This window comes from Chlamydotis macqueenii, chromosome 3 (genome assembly GCF_036417535.1).
Source record: "Chlamydotis macqueenii isolate bChlMac1 chromosome 3, bChlMac1.mat, whole genome shotgun sequence".
NCBI classification, from domain to species: Eukaryota; Metazoa; Chordata; class Aves; order Otidiformes; family Otididae; genus Chlamydotis; species Chlamydotis macqueenii.
In genome coordinates, this window is record NC_141558.1 from 40,273,827 (window position 1) to 40,292,399 (window position 18,573).

Genomic DNA, 18,573 nt, shown 5'->3' on the forward strand with positions numbered 1-18,573 from the left:
CTATTTCAAACTCATGTTAGAGCTGGAATTACTTGCTTCATGAGCCACATTTCCTGTACTTGAAGTATTCTACACATCAAGCCTACCTTGAGTATTTAGAGTTTAGAAGTTTTCTTTGCCATTCTGCTGAGTATTGACTTATATCGTCAAAATGACAGCACACAGAAGTGATGGAAAACAAATACATCCTAACCCTCCTTTAGAGTGATGAGGCAGATGCCTACTAGGAAGCGCTGGGTACCAGAATTGGCATGACACATTTTTGCATTGGGCCTCAAATCACATAAGAGCTAGTAAGACAAGAAGATGCATGTTTTACTTCTGGTTACTTTGACATTTACCTCCTTTTTCCCAAAGTCACCTCCTGGGTTCATGGTTGCAAGGATACGAAATTTCTTTCCTGCAACTAATAGTTCTACCTCATTATCCTCATCATCTTGACCACCTTTTTCTGCAAGTACTAACGTCTTTTCAGCTTCAAGAACACTAAAAAGAAGGTTAAAAAAAAAAGTAACTTAGTTTAAATTTCATATCACACTTCAAAAGGTCACTTAAAAATGAAAATCACATGAATTGGCCTGATCAAACATTCATTGTCCCAGAATTTTAAGAAAAAATAAAATCCATTCATCCTCCCTAATTGAGAACACTTCTGATTTTGTTCAGAAGGAAACTCTGCCCAAACCTTGTTGATAAGGTTCAGTTCAAATGATCTGTCAAAAGACTTGTCAAGTAAAATATACATCTCACAGCTCTCTTTTTACAAAAGCAATAGTAAAATTTATATTCATAGGAGCAAGATAAAGAATCTGTGTTTAGGCTGACAAACTATACATCTGAGAAGCATTCTAGTAGCTTTTTGGTTCATCGCTCCCTCAGCAACTCCTCATAAGACTTGTTCCCTAAGTGGAAGGATAAAAATGAAGGATACTGCTGCAAGTAGATAATTAAATTAAATTTATATTTTATGAATTTTTAGACCTACAAAAAGACAGAAATAACTAGACTCTGTTTCTGGTATTTCATAAGGTGCATCATTTTCAAGAGCTCACTGACAGGCTGAAAATATTAATATTGTGGATGGTAAACTAGAGATTTGAAAGTTATGGTATCATAGGAATAACTGAAATATAGTGGGACAATTCACATGGTTGGAGGATCACCATGGATGGCTATAGCCTGTTTTGTAAAGATAGGCAAAGAAAAAGAGGAGGAGGAGGAGGAGTTGCGCTCTGTGTTTAGAAGAACCTTAAATGTACAGAAGTCAACTACAGCAATTATGGAAGCCCTGTCAAACGCCTCCGGGTCAAGATCAGAGGGGTTGTCTCTGAGGCAGATCTTACAGTAAGGATCCACTACCAACCTCCAAGCCCTGATGATAAGGCAATATTTGGGTCACTTAAGCAAGCTTCGAGTCAACAGAACATGGTTCTTATGGGCGACTTGAACTACCCAGATGTTTGTTACAAGAACAACACAGCAGCTCATATGTCATCTGTCGAGTTCCTGGAATGCGTAAAGGAATGCTTCCTCATACAAATGTTAGATGTGCCAACCAGGAACGAAGCACTGCTGGACTTGCTACTCACAAACCAAGAAAACCTGCTTTGCAATATCTTGGTTAGTGATAGCCTTAGCTGCAGTGATCACAGTATTGTGGAGTTTGGGATCCTGCCAAGCATGCTAAAGGTTACTACTAAGACAAAGGGTTTAGATTTTAGAAGAGTAAACTTCAGCTCGCTCAGGGCTCAACTAGGAGGGATTCTGTGGGAAGCTCCCATCTACAAGAAGGGCTTAAAGGAGGTTCCAGGAAATTATAGGCTCATTTTTCTTACTTCAGTCCCTGGGAAAGTTATGGAAAAAATCCTCCTGGGGGCTATCCCAAGTCAAATGAAGCATGTGATTAGGGAAAGCCAGCAGAGATTCACCAAGGGCAAATCGTGCTTGACAAACCTGATCACCTTTTACAACAAAGTAATCAGCTTAGCTGATGTGGGGCAAGCAGTGAACACTGTCTAACTGAATTTCTCCAAGGCTTTTGATACGGTTTCCCACAGCCTCCTCCTAGAGAAATTGATGCATTACGGTCTACACAAGTGGTTGGTGTGGTGAGTGGGGAACTGGCTGACAGGCTGCATCCAGAGGGTGGTAGTAAATAGCTCCTTTTCAAACTGGCAGCTTGTCACAAGTCAGGTCCCCCATGGATTGATATTGGGCCCAACACTGTTTAATATCTTCATAAGTGATCTAGATGATGGGATCAAGTGTACCATGATGAAGTTTGCAGACAACACCAAACCGAGTGGGGAAGTGGACACTTTGGAAGGAAGAGTCACCCTGCAGGAAGGCCTAGATAAGCTGTAAGAGTGGGCTAACAAGAACCTTATGAAGCTCAACAAAGACAAAAAAAAGATGCAGACAGGCTGGAGAGGGTCCAGAGAAAGGCCACAACGGTGATCAAAGGACTGGAAAGCCTGCCATATGAGGAAAGGCTGAAAGAACAGGGTTTGTTCAGCCTTGAGAAAAGAAGGCTTAGAGGAGACCTTATCACCATGTTCCAGTATTTAAAGGGTGGCTACAAAGAAGATGGACACTCTGTTTTTACAAGGAGTCACATGGAAAAGATGAGCGGTAATGGGTACAAGCTACTCCTGGGAACATTCCAATTGGACACAAGAGGAAAATTTTTCACAATGAGAACAATCAGCCATTGGAACAGTCTCCCCAGGGAAGTGGTGGATTCCCCAACATTGGATACTTTAAGATTCATCTGAACAGGGTACTAGGCCATCTTGTCTAGACCATGCTTTTACCAAGAAAGGTTGGACCAGATGATCTTTGAGGTCCCTTCCAACCTAATATTCTATGATTTCACTTGTAGATTTATTTTCCAACTTGATTCATGCTATAAACTGTCTTTAGATACTGCATAAACTGTTTCAACTAAACTAGGGTTTATGTTCTTAATTTCTTTATCCAAGTACATGAGCTATTGAATAAAGCAAGTTCTTTCATAATCTTATTTTTGTCCATGAAAAATACAGCAATTTGAGTGCAGATCAGTTTGTAGCAGTACTGTAAAGCCAAATGGAAAGTAAAAGCACTAAGTAAAGCATTCAAAGCCAACATAATCAGTGTACCAACACATGTCAAACAAACAGATATGTATCTGCTTTTCAATTGAAGTACCTTTTATTTTTCCAGGTAAGTTAAGACATCAAGATCTAGGCAAGACAAGGCAGTTTCATCTTGTCTTACCTTACTATCTTTCCCCCTAGTTGAAATTAGAATTTCAAACAGCAAAAACTGTCTAAGAATTACTATGATTAAAGGTAGCACCTCTGTCAGATGGATGACAACTAGAAAAACAAAGCAAACTGGCACAGAAGTTGAAACATGAACAAGGCCAGAATTATTTGGGTTATTCTCCCTTTCAGCAAGAACTGTATGATTACGAGAGCAGCTCACCTAGGCCAGGAAAAAAAAAACGTGCCTAAAAGAAGCTAGATTTGCCCCACTCCTGTTTATATGATGAACAGACATACAGAGGATACTTAAGACATACCTGTTAAGCCGCTCTAGTACAGAATCATCAGCTAAAGAAATCTCATCAAGGAGAAAAAACCCCTCCTCTTTCATTGCTAAAACAAGAGGTCCATCACACCACTCAAAGAGTCTAGAACCATCAGATTCCTCCTAAGAAACGGAAAAGGAAGTGAGAAGTCATTAATAATCACTACTTTTTGCTTTCATAGTCACATTATCCAAACTACTATTGATGCAAGACAAACCTGGTCTTTTGACCTCTGTCTAACTGGTCGCAGTCCTCCCAGAAAGTCTGAAGTCTCCATATGCAAGTGGCAATTCACTGAATATAGCTTCTGATTTGTTAATGCTGCAAAGATCTGACAAATGGTAGTTTTACCACATCTGCAACAAAGTAATTTAATTGAAGAGGAAGAATTAAAAAAAAAAAAAAAAACAGCTCACTTTGGGCAGCATTCACACTTTCATTGAAGAGCTATGAGGCAGAGGTCAAGCATGCAAATTCCTTCCTGCTCCTTTCCTTGAAAGGAGTATGCAAAATGAAGCCATTTTTGGCACAACTGTTGCTGACTTGCATAAGATGCTTTTAATCCAATTTAAATCACTATCTGCATTGATGGATTTCTGCAGGTTCAAAGTCAAATTTATTTCAGCCTGCCCCTACAGGTACTCAACTAGCCTAACATTTCACTGAACTGGAGACACTATGTGCCTAGACCAAGCCTAGAGTCTGAGGGAATAAACTGCTGACTACCTAGAGTTCTCATTTATTACCTAAATAATTTTACTTCTCCCTTTTCTTGTGTTTTTCTCCTCTTCTCTCCGACAAAAGATTACTCTCCAAATTTATAGCCAGCAAAAGACCAGACATCTACTTCTACGACCTCCTTTACAGTATATGAGGCAGAACGAGGAGAAGTAGTAGCAAAGGTATATTCAAGTTCTGAAAACATGTAAAGTGAATGCGCTCTCAAACAGAAAAATGTCACAATTCCCCAAAAGCAGCCTCTTTAGTGAGGCACAGTAAGATTCTACAGGGCACCTTGTGAAAGCTGGGGACAGAAGTCAGCTCATCTCAATTTTACTACTTTCGATACAATTTCTGTGTAGTTATACAGAATGCAAATAATCCCATTAAAGACTTGTGATGAAAGAGATGCAATTGCTTCCCCTCAAAAGGGAACTGTGAAAAACAGCAGTTGCAAGTCTGCCATGACAAAGGCTTAACTGTCGCAGATCAAAGAAGCACTGAAGCTCACACAATCATTTTGTGTCTGACTCGGTGGCTGGTGCAGCACTACAAAGAACTGCATCACAAAAAGCAAGGTTACCCAGTGTCTCCCACCAGCAGTACTGGTTCACCAAACTCCAGGGCTCGTCCCACCAAAATGGCAAGTCTCCTCATCCCTTTAGTCCAGACAATATGGTTAAAATCTCTGTCCATCACTGACATCTGCGTGGAGGATTTAGCTGCACAACACAAAGTGATCCATCAGCTTCAGTCACATCTAGAGAACTACCAGTGTGGTCCTTCTAGGAAACTCACCCAGTAGCTTTTTGACACTTTCCTCCGAGAAGAGAGACTTGGGATATAGGTTCTTCTTGAAGTGTTTTTCGAGGACACTCTGAATAACATCCACTTCCTCCTGTTTCCTGACTCTGCCTGCCAGAAGCATAAAACCTATAAAACAGAGAAAAAGAGAAAGCAATTACTACCTGCTTAATCAGCAACAAAACCTTATACTTAAGAATTAAAGTTAGAAAGTAATTCTACAGGCGCTCTAAAAACCTGAGGTAGCAGGGCTCACCATCATTTGCTAAGTGTTGAAGCCAGTCATACTCCTTCTCCAGCTGTTCTGCCAACCTGTACCTTTCAGCCCAACGAAACAGATCCCGCAGGGTAATGAATCCATGCTTCCCAGCAAACACTGTTGAACCTCTGCGGTAAGACTGTAATAAGAACAAAACATGAGCCATTTTTTCATGAACCTGTCCAAATACTTAAAGCAAAGCTAATCAGAGCTCTCTGATGTGATACTTCTTCAAAGAAAGTGTATAAAGAAAAAAAGAGAAAGAAAAAAGAAAAACTGTCTACTACAGTCATGACTCCCAAACTCAAATTACCTTTAAGCAGGATTTGATAGGTACCAGGAACAAAATAATGCTGCATTTCCTTTTAAATACAAGATAGTTTTAGCTATATACTAAGTGTTAAATATCTGTTAAACACAAGAGTGTCAGAATGCATCCAAAATTCTTGCTTAAAAGGAACACCAAATTTAGCATGACCCAAAACCAGCTACAAATCCAATACTGTACTTTGGATCCAGAGCAAGGGATTATTCTACATATCAAATACCAAGGCCTTTGGTTACTAATTTTTTGCAGTTAGCTTTCTCTCAAATCTGTTATCACCTTCTTCATTCTCTATCTTAACCACAGAACTAAGTCTTTTGGTGGGTTCTCTTCCATCAGTTATGATTTAGATTTTTAAATATCTGCCAGTTAGCAACACCTCCCACCCAAAAGGAAATTCCTATTACTTTGTGCTGAAATATGTTTGCATGTCTTCTACAAAAAGAAGAAAGACTCATACTTGCAGGTCTAACATGACTTTGACAAGCTTGCTGCAATAAGAAGGTGGCAAACTGCATCGCTTGTGCAGGATGGTTTCCAATTCAGCACTTGGCAGTTCATCAAAATGTAGTTCCACAAAACGATTTCTGAAGGCTCTGGACAAAACCTAAAATACAATAACAGACTATTGCTTGAACTTTTTCCTTTGATACTCCTTATGTTATTATTTTCCCTTACACATCCAAAGGAAATATGGATAGTGTCACAGCATACAAATTAGCACATACACATAAACACTGAAAGAAAGCATAAGAGACAGCCCGGATGAGGACAAGAGCTTTAAATTGTGTTGTGTTTTAATCACAGTAGGCAGGTAAGCAGCAAGTAGTCACTCACTCAATCCCCCTACAACGGGATGGGGGAGACAATTGGAAGGGTAAAAGTGAGAAAACTTGTGGTTGAGATAAAGACAGTTTCATAGGTAAAGCAAAAGGTGTGTGCACAAGCAAAGCAAAATTAGGAATTCATTCACCACTTCCCACCACCAGGCAGGTGTTCAGTTATTTCCAGGAAATGAGAGCTTCATCATGCACAATGGTTATTTGGGTAAACAAACACTAAACATCCTCCTCTTTCTCCTTCCCCCTCCAGTTTTTATTGTTGAGCATGACATCATATAGTACGGTATGCCCCTTTGGTCAACTGGGGTCAGTTGTCCTGGCTGTGTCCCTTCCCAGCTTCTTACGCATCTCCAGCCTACCTTGTGGCGGGGCAGTGTGCAAATTAGAAAAGGCCTTGACACTGTGCAAGTATGCAAGCATTGTTCAGCAACAGCCAAGACATTCCTGTATTATCAACACTGTTTAGGTCACAAATCCAAAACATAGCACCGTACCAGTCACTATGAAGAAATTTAACTATTCCAGCCAAAACCAGTACAAAAGAGACATCAATAGCCTAAGTCGAGTATTTTCTCCAGTGCTCTTGAGCAAGAAATGCTGAGTGAAATATACCATACATGAACTCCAGTTCAGTAAACCACTTAAATCTCAACTACTCAAAATTAATTAGAAATTCGATATTTGCAAAACAAGAGACTAACCTAAACAGAATCTACTTGTACTAAAAGTTAGTCCGCAGCCACCTCAACACTCTACCTCTTGAGAGTTTCATGTTAATTCTGTGCTATGCATCAGAAACTTTTCACATCACATTTCTAGTACAAGAGATTCCTCCCCTAGAGTTGTAGCTACTAAAAGGAAGAGATTACACAGACCTTTCTCCCACCATAGAGTCCTGGAGGATTCTGTGTAGCAAACAGCATGAAGCGAGGGTGAGCTTTGACAACTTCCTGGGTCTCAGTAATGAACAGCTCCCTGTTATCATCCAACAAACGGTTGAGAGCCTCCAGAACATCAGTGGGAGCCAAATTCAGTTCATCTAGAACAATCCAGTAACCCTTTCTCATTGCATCTATGAGGATGCCTTGGAGGGAATAGAAAAAGTTTAGTAAAAAATCTAAAACTAAATGTAACAAAAGCACGCATTCATATACATTTAGCAACCAGTTTTCACTCAGTCTAATGCTAATCCAGAGATGGAAGCAACGGTATTGTTTAAGGTGTTTAATTCTTTTCTTTATGTCCAATAGGTCAAGTATGATGAGATAAACTTGAACTCTTAAAAATTCACTGAAAATCACAGAAGTTATTATCATCAATATGCAACTACTAATTTTATGACAAATCATCTCTCCATGGTAATAAGACAGAGAAGTTCGACAGAAAATTAAAAAAAAAAAAAAAAAAAAAAAAAGAGCAGTAAAGTGAGACAGCAATTTGCAGTAGATATAATATGCCCACTCACCTTCCTTAAATACCAGCTTCCCAGAGGCATCTGATGTATAACAGCCAATATATTCCTGGATGTCAGTATGCTCGTGATTGTTAATCCTTACACAGTGGTTCCCAGTAGCTGCAGCCAACCAGCGAACTAAACTGGTTTTACCAACAGAGGTCTCCCCTTGAATCAGTACTGCATGAGTCCTAAAAGAGATAACCAAAATAGTAGTTTAGAAGTGTAAGTTGTATCTTTCTCATATATGATATATCAACATTATTTTAAATTTTCACAGATTGCATTACCAAAATATCACTACTTCACTCACTCGCAGTATCCAAGATCATACATTAATAGGGAAACGTAAGTCACTTCACCCCCAAATGCTAACTGCTACCCATGAAGCTTTACATGGCAGTGTGAAATAAGCAGGTTATTCTAACTGCAATTTTCTAGATTATCATTCAAATAAAACTAGGTAAGGCAGTAAAATGGCTTAAGCAGACAAGAAATACATGTACAAATTCAAGTCACTCTATAATGAAAAGTCAACTATAAAGTAAACGGAAAATTGATGTTATTCATGCCAAACAATAAAGGCTAGACAGGCACTAACACCTGAGGCTCAAATAAACATAAATGGAAAAGTTGAAACAGACATACCTTGCAGACACAACTCTGGCAATGTCTTTCAGATTAAGCTTAACTGAAGGGGTTAGCACATAAGTCTCATCTACAGTAGGTTCCTTATCCCCAGCTGAAATCCAGTATCCTTCTATAAGTATAAAACTCCCTCCTTGGGGTTTTGGTATTTGCTAAGGAGACATGACAGAAATAACAGATTATACAAATGAGTTTCAATTTGCTAATGAAGACAACTGCTGTTACGCCACTGCAACATAAATCTTTAAGAAGTCATTTTAAATTAATCCCTGAGCACTTCTGCAGTAATCACTGCCCCCTTGTCACAGAACATGAACTGCAGGAAAAGCCTGACCAGATTATTTCAAGGTCATGAGAAGCAGGAATCTTTGTCAGTGCCATGAAGATAAAAACATCTCAAGAGTCCTAGCACTGAATTTTAAAGTACGCTTCCAAGCAGGAAATTGGCTTTTATCTTTTTATCTAATATGAAGGGTTTTATTCTGAAACAAAATACATCTCTCTTACAACTGGCTTCCCCATCCCACCTGCCCAGTCCCTCAGGCAAACTCATGCTGGGCTGCCAGAACTAGTGAGATTCATTTACAATTAGCAACAAAGCACAGATGTTTGCTACCCATCCATATGTTCTTCATTCAGAGTCTAAAAATAAAAAGTCTACGAAAGCTTGTCAAAAGCCTGTGAAAGCTTTACAGCTAGAGTCAGTGTATTAAGTTGCCCACATCCCACAATGCTGTAATTATTCAGACTTCCATATTTTTTCAAATTAACAAATAAACTAGTTAACGTATGGGCATTTCAAGCAGCAGTAAAAAATTACAAAGAAACAATGCTAATTTGGGGGGGGGGTTAGTTCTTACCTTTCTAACATGAAAAATAGGACTGCGAGAGGCAATGTGGAGGAAAAAGGCAGGAGAAGGCAATTCAAATTCTACCCCGAATACTAAACAGCTCTACACAGGCTTAGTTACCTACCTGCTTGATAAGGCTTTTGATGTTGCCAGAGACTATGTGCTGGCAAATTAGCTTTTGAACTACTGGGTGAGAAACTCTGTCAAGCTGCGTCAGGAAACTCAAACAGAAGCCCTAAGAAGAAAAGTTATTTTCAGTGACAAAATTAAAAATCATTAGAAAGAAAAATTGCAAAGATGAAAGAATCATTTCTGGTCAACACTACACTTAGAAGAGAGGATTTTCTTTTACCCAAACAGTTGTTGTAGTGAATACACACTGAAACAAATGCCAACATAGGTAATCACCTCATACAGTGAGCGTGCTATGCTGCTACATGGATTAGACGCTGCAAATCTCAATGCCCTGCAAAGCGTACGGAGACTGTAGTGAGGTCTGTGGCCAGTTCCATCCACCAGCTTTGCTTCTGCTTCCTTTCTCACAGATAAATAAAAGCTGCAAAAATAAAGAGTGAAACCACTTCCAGTTACATAGTGCTGTTCCTGATCAGAGAACTGCTCTAAGGAATTAAACCCAAAAGTATGAACACTTAAGCTCATCTCCAACTGTCACTTTTTCTAAAAGCTCCAGCTTAGGATAGCTATGTTAAACTCTGCCATCTGTATAGTCAGTGAAGCAAAGCAACAGAATATTTTAGAACCATATTTTTGAGTGAGCTTGATACAAAGAGAATGACTAAGAACTCAATATATTCTAAACATGTTACAGTTCTGGCCTGTTTCGGCTGGGATGGAGTTAATTTGCCTCTCAGTAGCCAATGTGTTTTGGATTTCTTATGTGAAGAAAGTTGGTAAACACACTGATGCTATGAGTTGTTGCTAAAGAGACCAAGGACACTTTCCCGCTTCCCCGGTTTCAGTAATGTGCAGGTGCAGGAAGCTGGGAGGGATATAGTCAGAACAGTTGACCCAAACTGGCCAGAGAGAGTATTCCATGCCATAAATGTCATGCTCAGTATATAAGTGGGGGTTGGTCAGGGGGGCATCTCTCACTCCTTTGCTTGCTGCTCAGTTTTGTTTCCATTATTGCTGCTCAGGATGAGCTGTATTGCTCATTGGGACGTTGGGTGAAAAAATTGTGCATCTTTCATTTTGTACATCTTATTATACTTATATTTTGTTATTATTGTCATTTTCCTTTGCTATTCTAGTGAACTGTCTTCATCTCAACCCATGAGTTCTCCTTTCTTCCCAATTCTCTCCCCCAGCCCACTAGGGAGGAGGAGTGAGCAACTGTGTGGCGGCTAGGGCTAAACGACAAGCTCTTCAGGTGAGATAATACACCTTAAGCTAGGAGAAAGAAACGCAACTTGAACATGCAAGACTTTCATTGGTATGATCTACACAAACAAACCATTTTAGTCTCTCAAATGGGAAAGAGGACTGCAACAATAACGCTTTCTACTTAGTGCCACCAAGAAAGCATTTCTGAGTAAGAAGTGAATCTCCCCCACACAAGTACAGAAACCTTCAAGAATTAAGGGGAATGGATGTCTACTCTCTTTAACCTCCTAAGGCTATGCAAACTGCTGTATAGTGACTATTACAGTGCTTCCCAAAACAGCCTAACCACAGACTACAGTTTCATATTCTCTTTTTGTGACTTATTCCATCAAGGATTTCAAGAGATTACAACCAACTTACTTCACAATTCCTTGTACTGTATTTTTGTTCACATTCAAGCCTCTCAGATAATCCATTATAAGAATTTGCAAGTCTCCTTCATTTCTCAATTCTTCTACATAAAGTTCAGTAAACCTACAAGAATCAAATCAATCCATAACACTCAGACATTTGACAATATTTTAAAAAAATCATGTTACATGTGATTCTCATGGTATATAACATTTAACATTCTGTAAATAGCAGAATACTGACTTATCAAGCTACCTATAGGTAGACTTAAGAATCAGAGTAATTAAGAAGAAAGTATTTAGTAATATCTTCTATCTAATTTATTCTAATTTGTAATTATTTTAACATAGTAGACTGAAAATGAACTACAGGACTGTATTTTTTTAAATAAAATTTTTAAAGCAATTTCCAATAGATATCCAAACATTACAGCCTGAACACTGGAGCACTGACCGACACAGCAGGAACACTTTTCAAAATGGACTCTAATGATCTGTCAACATTTATGAGATATCACTTATTCTAATTTTGTATTAACTAGCATATCCAGAACTAGCATATCCAGGTTGTTTTCTACTTTTACAAATATCCAGCTAAGCAATGAGAAAATGGGAAAAATTCACAATAAGCAAAGGAAAACTAACAGCAAAACATTACTTTACGTTCTGAGTATCTTTAAATATGTCAGCAGTGTTTCACATTTGGTACACCACACTGGCAACTCTAGTTAATGAACATATTTTCTAACCATTAGCTAGTCCAGTATACTCACATTGGGTGTTGAATGTGAGTCTATAGTTCTTCCATACCATGCATTACAACTGCAAGCAATAGCTCAGGACAAGCCACAGCAAACCCCAAACAACTGAGCAATACCTTTAATTTCAGATGGGTGGATATTTTTGACAAATGCAAATATAAATTCATTTAAACTTAACAAGCCATGCCGAAATCTCCTTTCTTCTGTACTACTCTGTCTTTCCTTTCACTACTAAGCCAGAAGAGCTAACAGCGATAAAACCTTACTTTGCCACTAGTAACTGCAAATGACTAGTTACATAAAGTAACCGCAGTCTTGCACAGTGTTTATGACTCTGGTAAGGGACTACATGCGTGACTTTTGGCACACAGGAGGGAAACTGCATCAAATACAAGTAGAAAATCTTCGCATTCAGGAACAGGTAGTACTAAAGAATGGATTTGCCTTAACTCCAATTTCACGGCTGCAGCTTAAATGTTTGAAGATTACACATCAAATATTTTGAATATCACACATCTGCTCCACCATGCAAACCACCTTCCTTCTAAGTGAAGACGGGTGGATATACAGCTTTTTTCAAGAATCATCAACACTTCTGAGTTATCAAGAGAAAGGCTGCTAAACAGAGACAAAGCACTTCTCTTTATTATCCCCATCAGGAACATAAACTGCTGCAGTAGCATTCCCAGGCATCGACAGCTTAATTGTAAAGAATGATCATTCCCCTGGTCCCAGTGACAATCCCCTACACTACTGCTAGACCATTTGTTCATGCCTAGCTACTTCACAGAAATATTTTCCTGATGCTATTTCATGAAAAAAAAATCTTCACCATGATGTAGAAAGCATCCCTCACAGGAAATTAGAATTCACACCTATATCCTCGAGCTTCAAATAAAGCATTCTTCACTAGGTCAACCTGTGAAGCTAGTTAAATCCTGAAAGAGACATTGACTAAGAATTTGAACACAGAATCACTATTTCCTACCTGTTTCTTATTCCTGGAGGAAGATTTCTCTTTCCAACATCTGTAGCTGGATTCATGCACGCAAACAAGCGGAAATCTGGGTGACGGACAAGAGGCTCTAAAGGGAAACAGAAATAAGAGACATAAGGTTAATGCTAAACCCAGAATACTTCTTATTTTAAATGAGATATATTTCTTCTAAGTCCATTTTCTATTACTGTACTACTACATTTTCTTAAAATGCCAGGGTTAAAAGTCAGAGAATAATCCCACGTAATTTTATCAGGAGTTTCTCTGCATCTTTACAACCACCACAGGCAAGTGAAATTGACTTTTATTTGCATGTAGCAGGATGTTTTAACAACACTGGCTATTTCAGAAAATATGTAAGTCCTAAAATTGGAACTCCCTGTGTCTCTTTCAGAACAATGGATAGTGATTCCCATAGCCAGGAAGAAAACCCAGCCTAGGAAGCACATACAACATTTGTCTTTATCTGTAGCTCTAGAAAACAATATTCAACAATTACATTTTTTTACCTATAGGTCTGTAGTGGGTCTGGCTGGGAAGCAGTTAACTTTCTTCATAGCAGCCCCTATGGTGCTGTTGAGAACACACCCACATTTTGGCTATTGCTGAATTGTACTGGCAAAACATCAAGGTTTTTTTTTTTCCCCCGACTCTGCCCTCTTTCCCGAAATGACTAGGCTGGGAGTGGGAAAAAGTTGGAAAGGGACACGGTTGAGACAGCTGACTAGAACTGGCCAAAGCAATGTTCCCTACCATACAACATCATGCTCAGCAGTAAGAACTAGGGTAGAGGAAGAACAGGGTGGTGATTTTTGTCTTCCAAGGTGGGTGTTGCTTGGTGAGACTGGCCAGACTTTGTATCACTTGTTCCACATCAATATTTTTGCTTTTTCTCTTCCTATTCTCTCCCCTACCCTCTTGGGGGTGGTGGGGTGGAAGGAGTGAGTGAGCTGCTGTATGGGTGCTTAGCTGCGGGCTGGGGTCAACCCACAAGAAGGACTCAGAAAAATTAAAGGTCTTGTCCATGTATTTCTAGCTTTAGAACAAATATATTCTCAGGATCAGTGAAAGACAATGACTACAGCAGCAACTAAACCTCACATCCCACACCTTTAGCCATCAAGCTACCTCAGCTTTACAAAAAATATAACACTCTGAAAAGTCTTTAGAGACAGTAATGCTTTTTAAGGCCACTAGAGAGACCTGCTCCTTGTAGAATCCAAAGACGCAAAAGCTGCAACAATTTCTGCATACTGAAACCTCCTCAGTTGCAGTGAATTAAAACTCTCACTTCTTGCATAAAAGTATGAAGTCTAGAAAGAACACATTATTCTCTTCCACACACACTCATTTCAATGGTAAAGAATATCGTTATTTTAAGCCACATAGGATAGGAAATTCAACAAACTGGACAGCAAGATAAGCACAGAAATAAATAAGCACATAATAAATTCAACAAACTGGACAGCATAAGCAAGCACAGAAAGAGTACCTGTATCTCCTCTGTCTAGTAACACCAGCGACCCAGATGATCCTTCCAATAAACCACTCAGGCATTCTAAAGTCTCTGCTGCAGCCAAGTTAATCTCATCCAACAAAATCCACTCTCCTTTTTTTACTGCTTGTGCCAGAGTACCCTGAAAATAAGATCAACTTGTTAACTGCATCACCAGCAGTGATACATCAAGTAAAGTATCCATATTTGGTTTGGCAGTCCATGGACTGATTAGACAAATGGCAGTTCTAGACCTTTTACAACAATAGCAATTTTAGTGCACTCCCTCAATAACACCAATTATTTTGCAAGTCACAGAAGTCAGATAGTTACCACCCCTATCACCTACCATTTAGACTGGCTCAGATACAACAGAATTAAGCTCTCTTATTTATGCAACACTGCCTGTCAGTGATATCCACCACTGTGTTGACATCATGTGACAACAAAGACAATTAACCTAAAGTATCCAAATAAAGACACAAGCAATATTATGTTCCTCAGGGAACTATAACTTTTACTTAAAATTATACTTCAGTCAAAGATTCTCCAACTGTTTATATAGCCAGTTTTCAGCAAGAGGATTGGTCAACATTTTACACACTTTACGTAAAACTTGAGAGCATATATTCAGACTAATAGGGTAACAAGGAACAAACATGCATAGACCATAATAGTTTCCTGTAGCCACACCTAATGTCATTGGAGTATTATACCATGGGTTTGAAACATTTCAAAAGACAAAACAAACAAAACAACAACTTCATGATAAACAGCACAGATTCTTAATACTAAATCCTTCACAGAAATCTCCATGCCCTACTGGAGACTGGTCAAGATGTTTTCTTCTTATCTCATACACTTGAAAAGATGATATGACAAACTGCTGATATTCTTTTATCATATCAGTCCTAATTCCTATTATACAGCATTGAATTAATGTCTTAGCACAAAACAGTCTCCCACCTCCCCACCGCCTCCTTTAAGTAGCACACTTAGTTCCATGGAGTAATCATGGAACATTTTACTTCACAGCAACATTTTTGCCAGGAAGCTAATTATGTAATACTGATTGCAAAGTCTTGTAAATGCTCCTTCCTATTCTTCCTCGTATCAAAATGCAAATTTCTAAATACCTCAACAAATGCAAAGAGAAGAGCATTTTCTGTCATTTTCATCTGTTGATGAGCATGATTCAGTTTAAGACCAAACGCCTCCCACTTTTCCTTCAGTGGTGAGCCTGTAAGCAAAACAAATTTAAGCTTGTACCATCAGAACAATAGCATAAAAAGTGTTTAACAACAGTATTTTAACCAAGCTGTTTCAAGCTGAGCAATGAAAACATTCAAGTTCTACAGATAACATCTTATGAATTTAAAGAAAAAAAAGCAGCTTTTTTTTTTAATTTAGCTGAACACTATTGACATATGCGTACAGACAATTTGCCATTCATTCCAGTATGTTCTAGCATAGGAACAAATACTTATGCTGGCAATCCACTGCATTCCAATATGACTGTTTCCACTCTCCAATTCCCAGAGACAGAAAGAGCCATTTCAGAAAAAAAAAAAACAAAAAAACAAAAAAAACCCACAAATTTACAAACATTATGACAGAAGAGACAAACAATGAACACTTCAGTATCAGTAAAAACACTGGTTCAAGAACCAGTTAAAAGAAAAGGGGAGACAAGGTTCATAATTAAGTTTAGTTGGCCCACACAGAACGAGAGCTATAACTTCACTTGTTCAACAGGTCTAGAACCAGAAGCCACTCCATGCAAGGCAAAGTACCAATATTGCCTCTGTCACAAATGGGCTGTAAAGTATGAAATAAGAAAAATCACTGTTTGGTGACAAAACCACAATGAAACAAATTAAAGATCTAGGCTAGTATCACTGACAGTGAAACCAAAGTCATCAGCAAGCGCTTAGCAAGCTTTTAAAGTCAGTACTACCCTAAGAGAGCTATTACTTTGAGTTTGGTCGGTTTTTTTCTGTTGTTGCTTTGTTTTGCTTTGGTTTTGAAACAGGATGTATTTGCAAGACCTAAGGAGGTCCCAGGACTGAAAGAAAGTATGAATTAATCCATATGGAAGACCACCACATAAAAAACTAGGACTGTTCATCAACACAGTAAACAAGCAGAGTGCCAAGTGTAGATCAGATGTCAAGGGTATCATAGGTCAGACAAGTCAATCTTCACTCGGTCAGACATAACTAACAACAGCGATAGATTAAAAAGGAGGGAAAACAAAAAAAAAAAAAAAAAAAAAAAAAAAAAAAGAGCAACAACCACCACCCTATTCTAACAGTACTTTGAATGTCTTTTTGTAGAAAGAGATTGCATTTTTCAAAACCAGAAGAAAAAGTAATAAACGAGGGATGACAGAAAAAACAAACCAAAACCAAAATCAAACAAAAAATTCACCCCTATTTATCTACTCTCTGCAATGGTTCACTGCTAATGATGTGTATTTGATCAGTCTGAACTCTTACCAGATGCATTTTCTTTTGCTTCCTTATTAATAGCAGATTTATGAATATGCTGCATTAGTTTTAGCAGATCATGCCAACGTTTCTGCCTGTAGCAGGTCTGAATGTGTCCCAAGAACGTCTGATTTTTCTTTCTAGAAAATGTCTGAGAGAAGAGTTCTTCAAAAGACTCTCGCAGAGGAAGCCAGATCAGCTTGTTATCCACAGGCTTGTAACTGAAGAGAAGCCAAAGAGTAGTTATTTATTTGTTACACAAGAACAGGAACTCGCATCTGTGAACTAACAAAAACAGTTACTGAAATAACAATATTGTGCATGAAAGAACCCTGGTTTCCATATTTTTTTACTCAACTAATAAGCAAAGTAAAATTGCACATATTTAAATGCACCTTATGATGCAATTTTACAGAGACAGGATCACCCTGATAAATAAAATATCTTTACTACTGCCAACCAGTATGTCCAGTGAATATTGTGTCACATTTGTAAAAATGGCTAAGCTGTTCAATAAAGAGACATTGGGTTGTGCTTTTAAATGACTTCATCATGTACAGATGTACACACAATTCAGTGAAACTGCCTCCATTCTTCAGCAAGGATAACAAGGTTTCTGCATGCAAACATATTTCTTAAGACATTTATGCTACTACGAAACAGATACGTGTCTAAAACCAATTCTTTGACAACACAACTCTACTTGCAATAGTAGCTTGTTCTGATACTGACAATTTGTTATGCAGAACAGACAAAACAGTCAGTGACTCACCCCCCTAATAGATCTGCAGTGTCACTTTGTTGGTTCATGTTGATAACCCTCAAACGGTGTCCTTGAAACCATAGAAACAGAAAGCATCATCAGCTTGTGGGGTTTTTGTTTGTTTGTTGCTTTTTAAATCATCTTCATATAACTTACAGTCTTCACACTTTATTTACCTGTAATGTGAGCAAGGTACTGAACAGTTGAGGTTTTGCCAGTTCCTGTTTCACCAACCAAAAGCACAGGCTCTCCTTTGACAACACAAACTGCAAGCTGTTCTATCAATACTGCAGACGGCCGCGTGGCAGCGAAGGTTTGTTTTGCTCTAAAAAAAACAAAGGAAGCAACTCAAACCCAAGATTTATCAAGGAGCTCATTTCAATTTTACCTTTATTATTGTTTTAGATGAGTGGTTGAATTTAGGATTTTTAAAGTTACTATTAAAAATACAGGTTTGGAAAAAATAGTTCCAAGATACGCTCGTAGGATAATTATTTTTCTCAAGATACAACCTAGAAATCCAGAATTTCCAAAGAACGTCTTGGCCAGTGGAGTTACTGCCACATACTACAAAAGTCTCCCTTTACAAAGACAGAGTCCTCAAAATCTTGTTTTAACAGCTGCAGATACACACTGCTTTAAAGAAATTACAGTTCAAAAGAAGCTGAAAATCTCCATGCTTTGGCTGCCAGAAATATTATGCAGATAGCCTTAAAGATACACAAGGTTAAACTCGGATCACAAGAGAAAGAACTCATCACATTCCTTTCATTAGTGAGAGTAGCCAATTTGCATTATTTTTAATCCTGTGACTTCTAATCTATTCTATTCCACCACA

At 38.4% G+C, this 18,573-nt stretch overlaps 1 protein-coding gene across 4 annotated transcripts in view; it reads right to left on the reverse strand.

Annotated features, from left to right (window-relative positions):
• The window catches only part of MDN1 (midasin AAA ATPase 1), a 102,529-nt gene that overhangs the window by 64,013 nt on the left and 19,943 nt on the right, over nt 1-18,573 (reverse strand). For all 4 annotated transcript variants that reach the window (XM_086745952.1, XM_086745951.1, XM_086745950.1 and 1 more), the window contains 19 exons: nt 17,912-18,060; nt 17,745-17,805; nt 16,982-17,193; nt 15,620-15,723; nt 14,481-14,625; nt 12,980-13,076; nt 11,241-11,354; nt 9,885-10,032; nt 9,601-9,711; nt 8,626-8,777; nt 7,990-8,168; nt 7,400-7,608; nt 6,143-6,289; nt 5,355-5,496; nt 5,093-5,227; nt 4,878-5,016; nt 3,792-3,930; nt 3,566-3,696; nt 342-486 (listed from right to left, as the gene is read on the reverse strand). In XM_086745952.1, the coding sequence (XP_086602078.1) occupies nt 342-486; nt 3,566-3,696; nt 3,792-3,930; nt 4,878-5,016; nt 5,093-5,227; nt 5,355-5,496; nt 6,143-6,289; nt 7,400-7,608; nt 7,990-8,168; nt 8,626-8,777; nt 9,601-9,711; nt 9,885-10,032; nt 11,241-11,354; nt 12,980-13,076; nt 14,481-14,625; nt 15,620-15,723; nt 16,982-17,193; nt 17,745-17,805; nt 17,912-18,060 (2,659 nt within the window). The remainder of the gene's footprint in view (nt 1-341; nt 487-3,565; nt 3,697-3,791; nt 3,931-4,877; nt 5,017-5,092; nt 5,228-5,354; nt 5,497-6,142; nt 6,290-7,399; nt 7,609-7,989; nt 8,169-8,625; nt 8,778-9,600; nt 9,712-9,884; nt 10,033-11,240; nt 11,355-12,979; nt 13,077-14,480; nt 14,626-15,619; nt 15,724-16,981; nt 17,194-17,744; nt 17,806-17,911; nt 18,061-18,573) is intronic.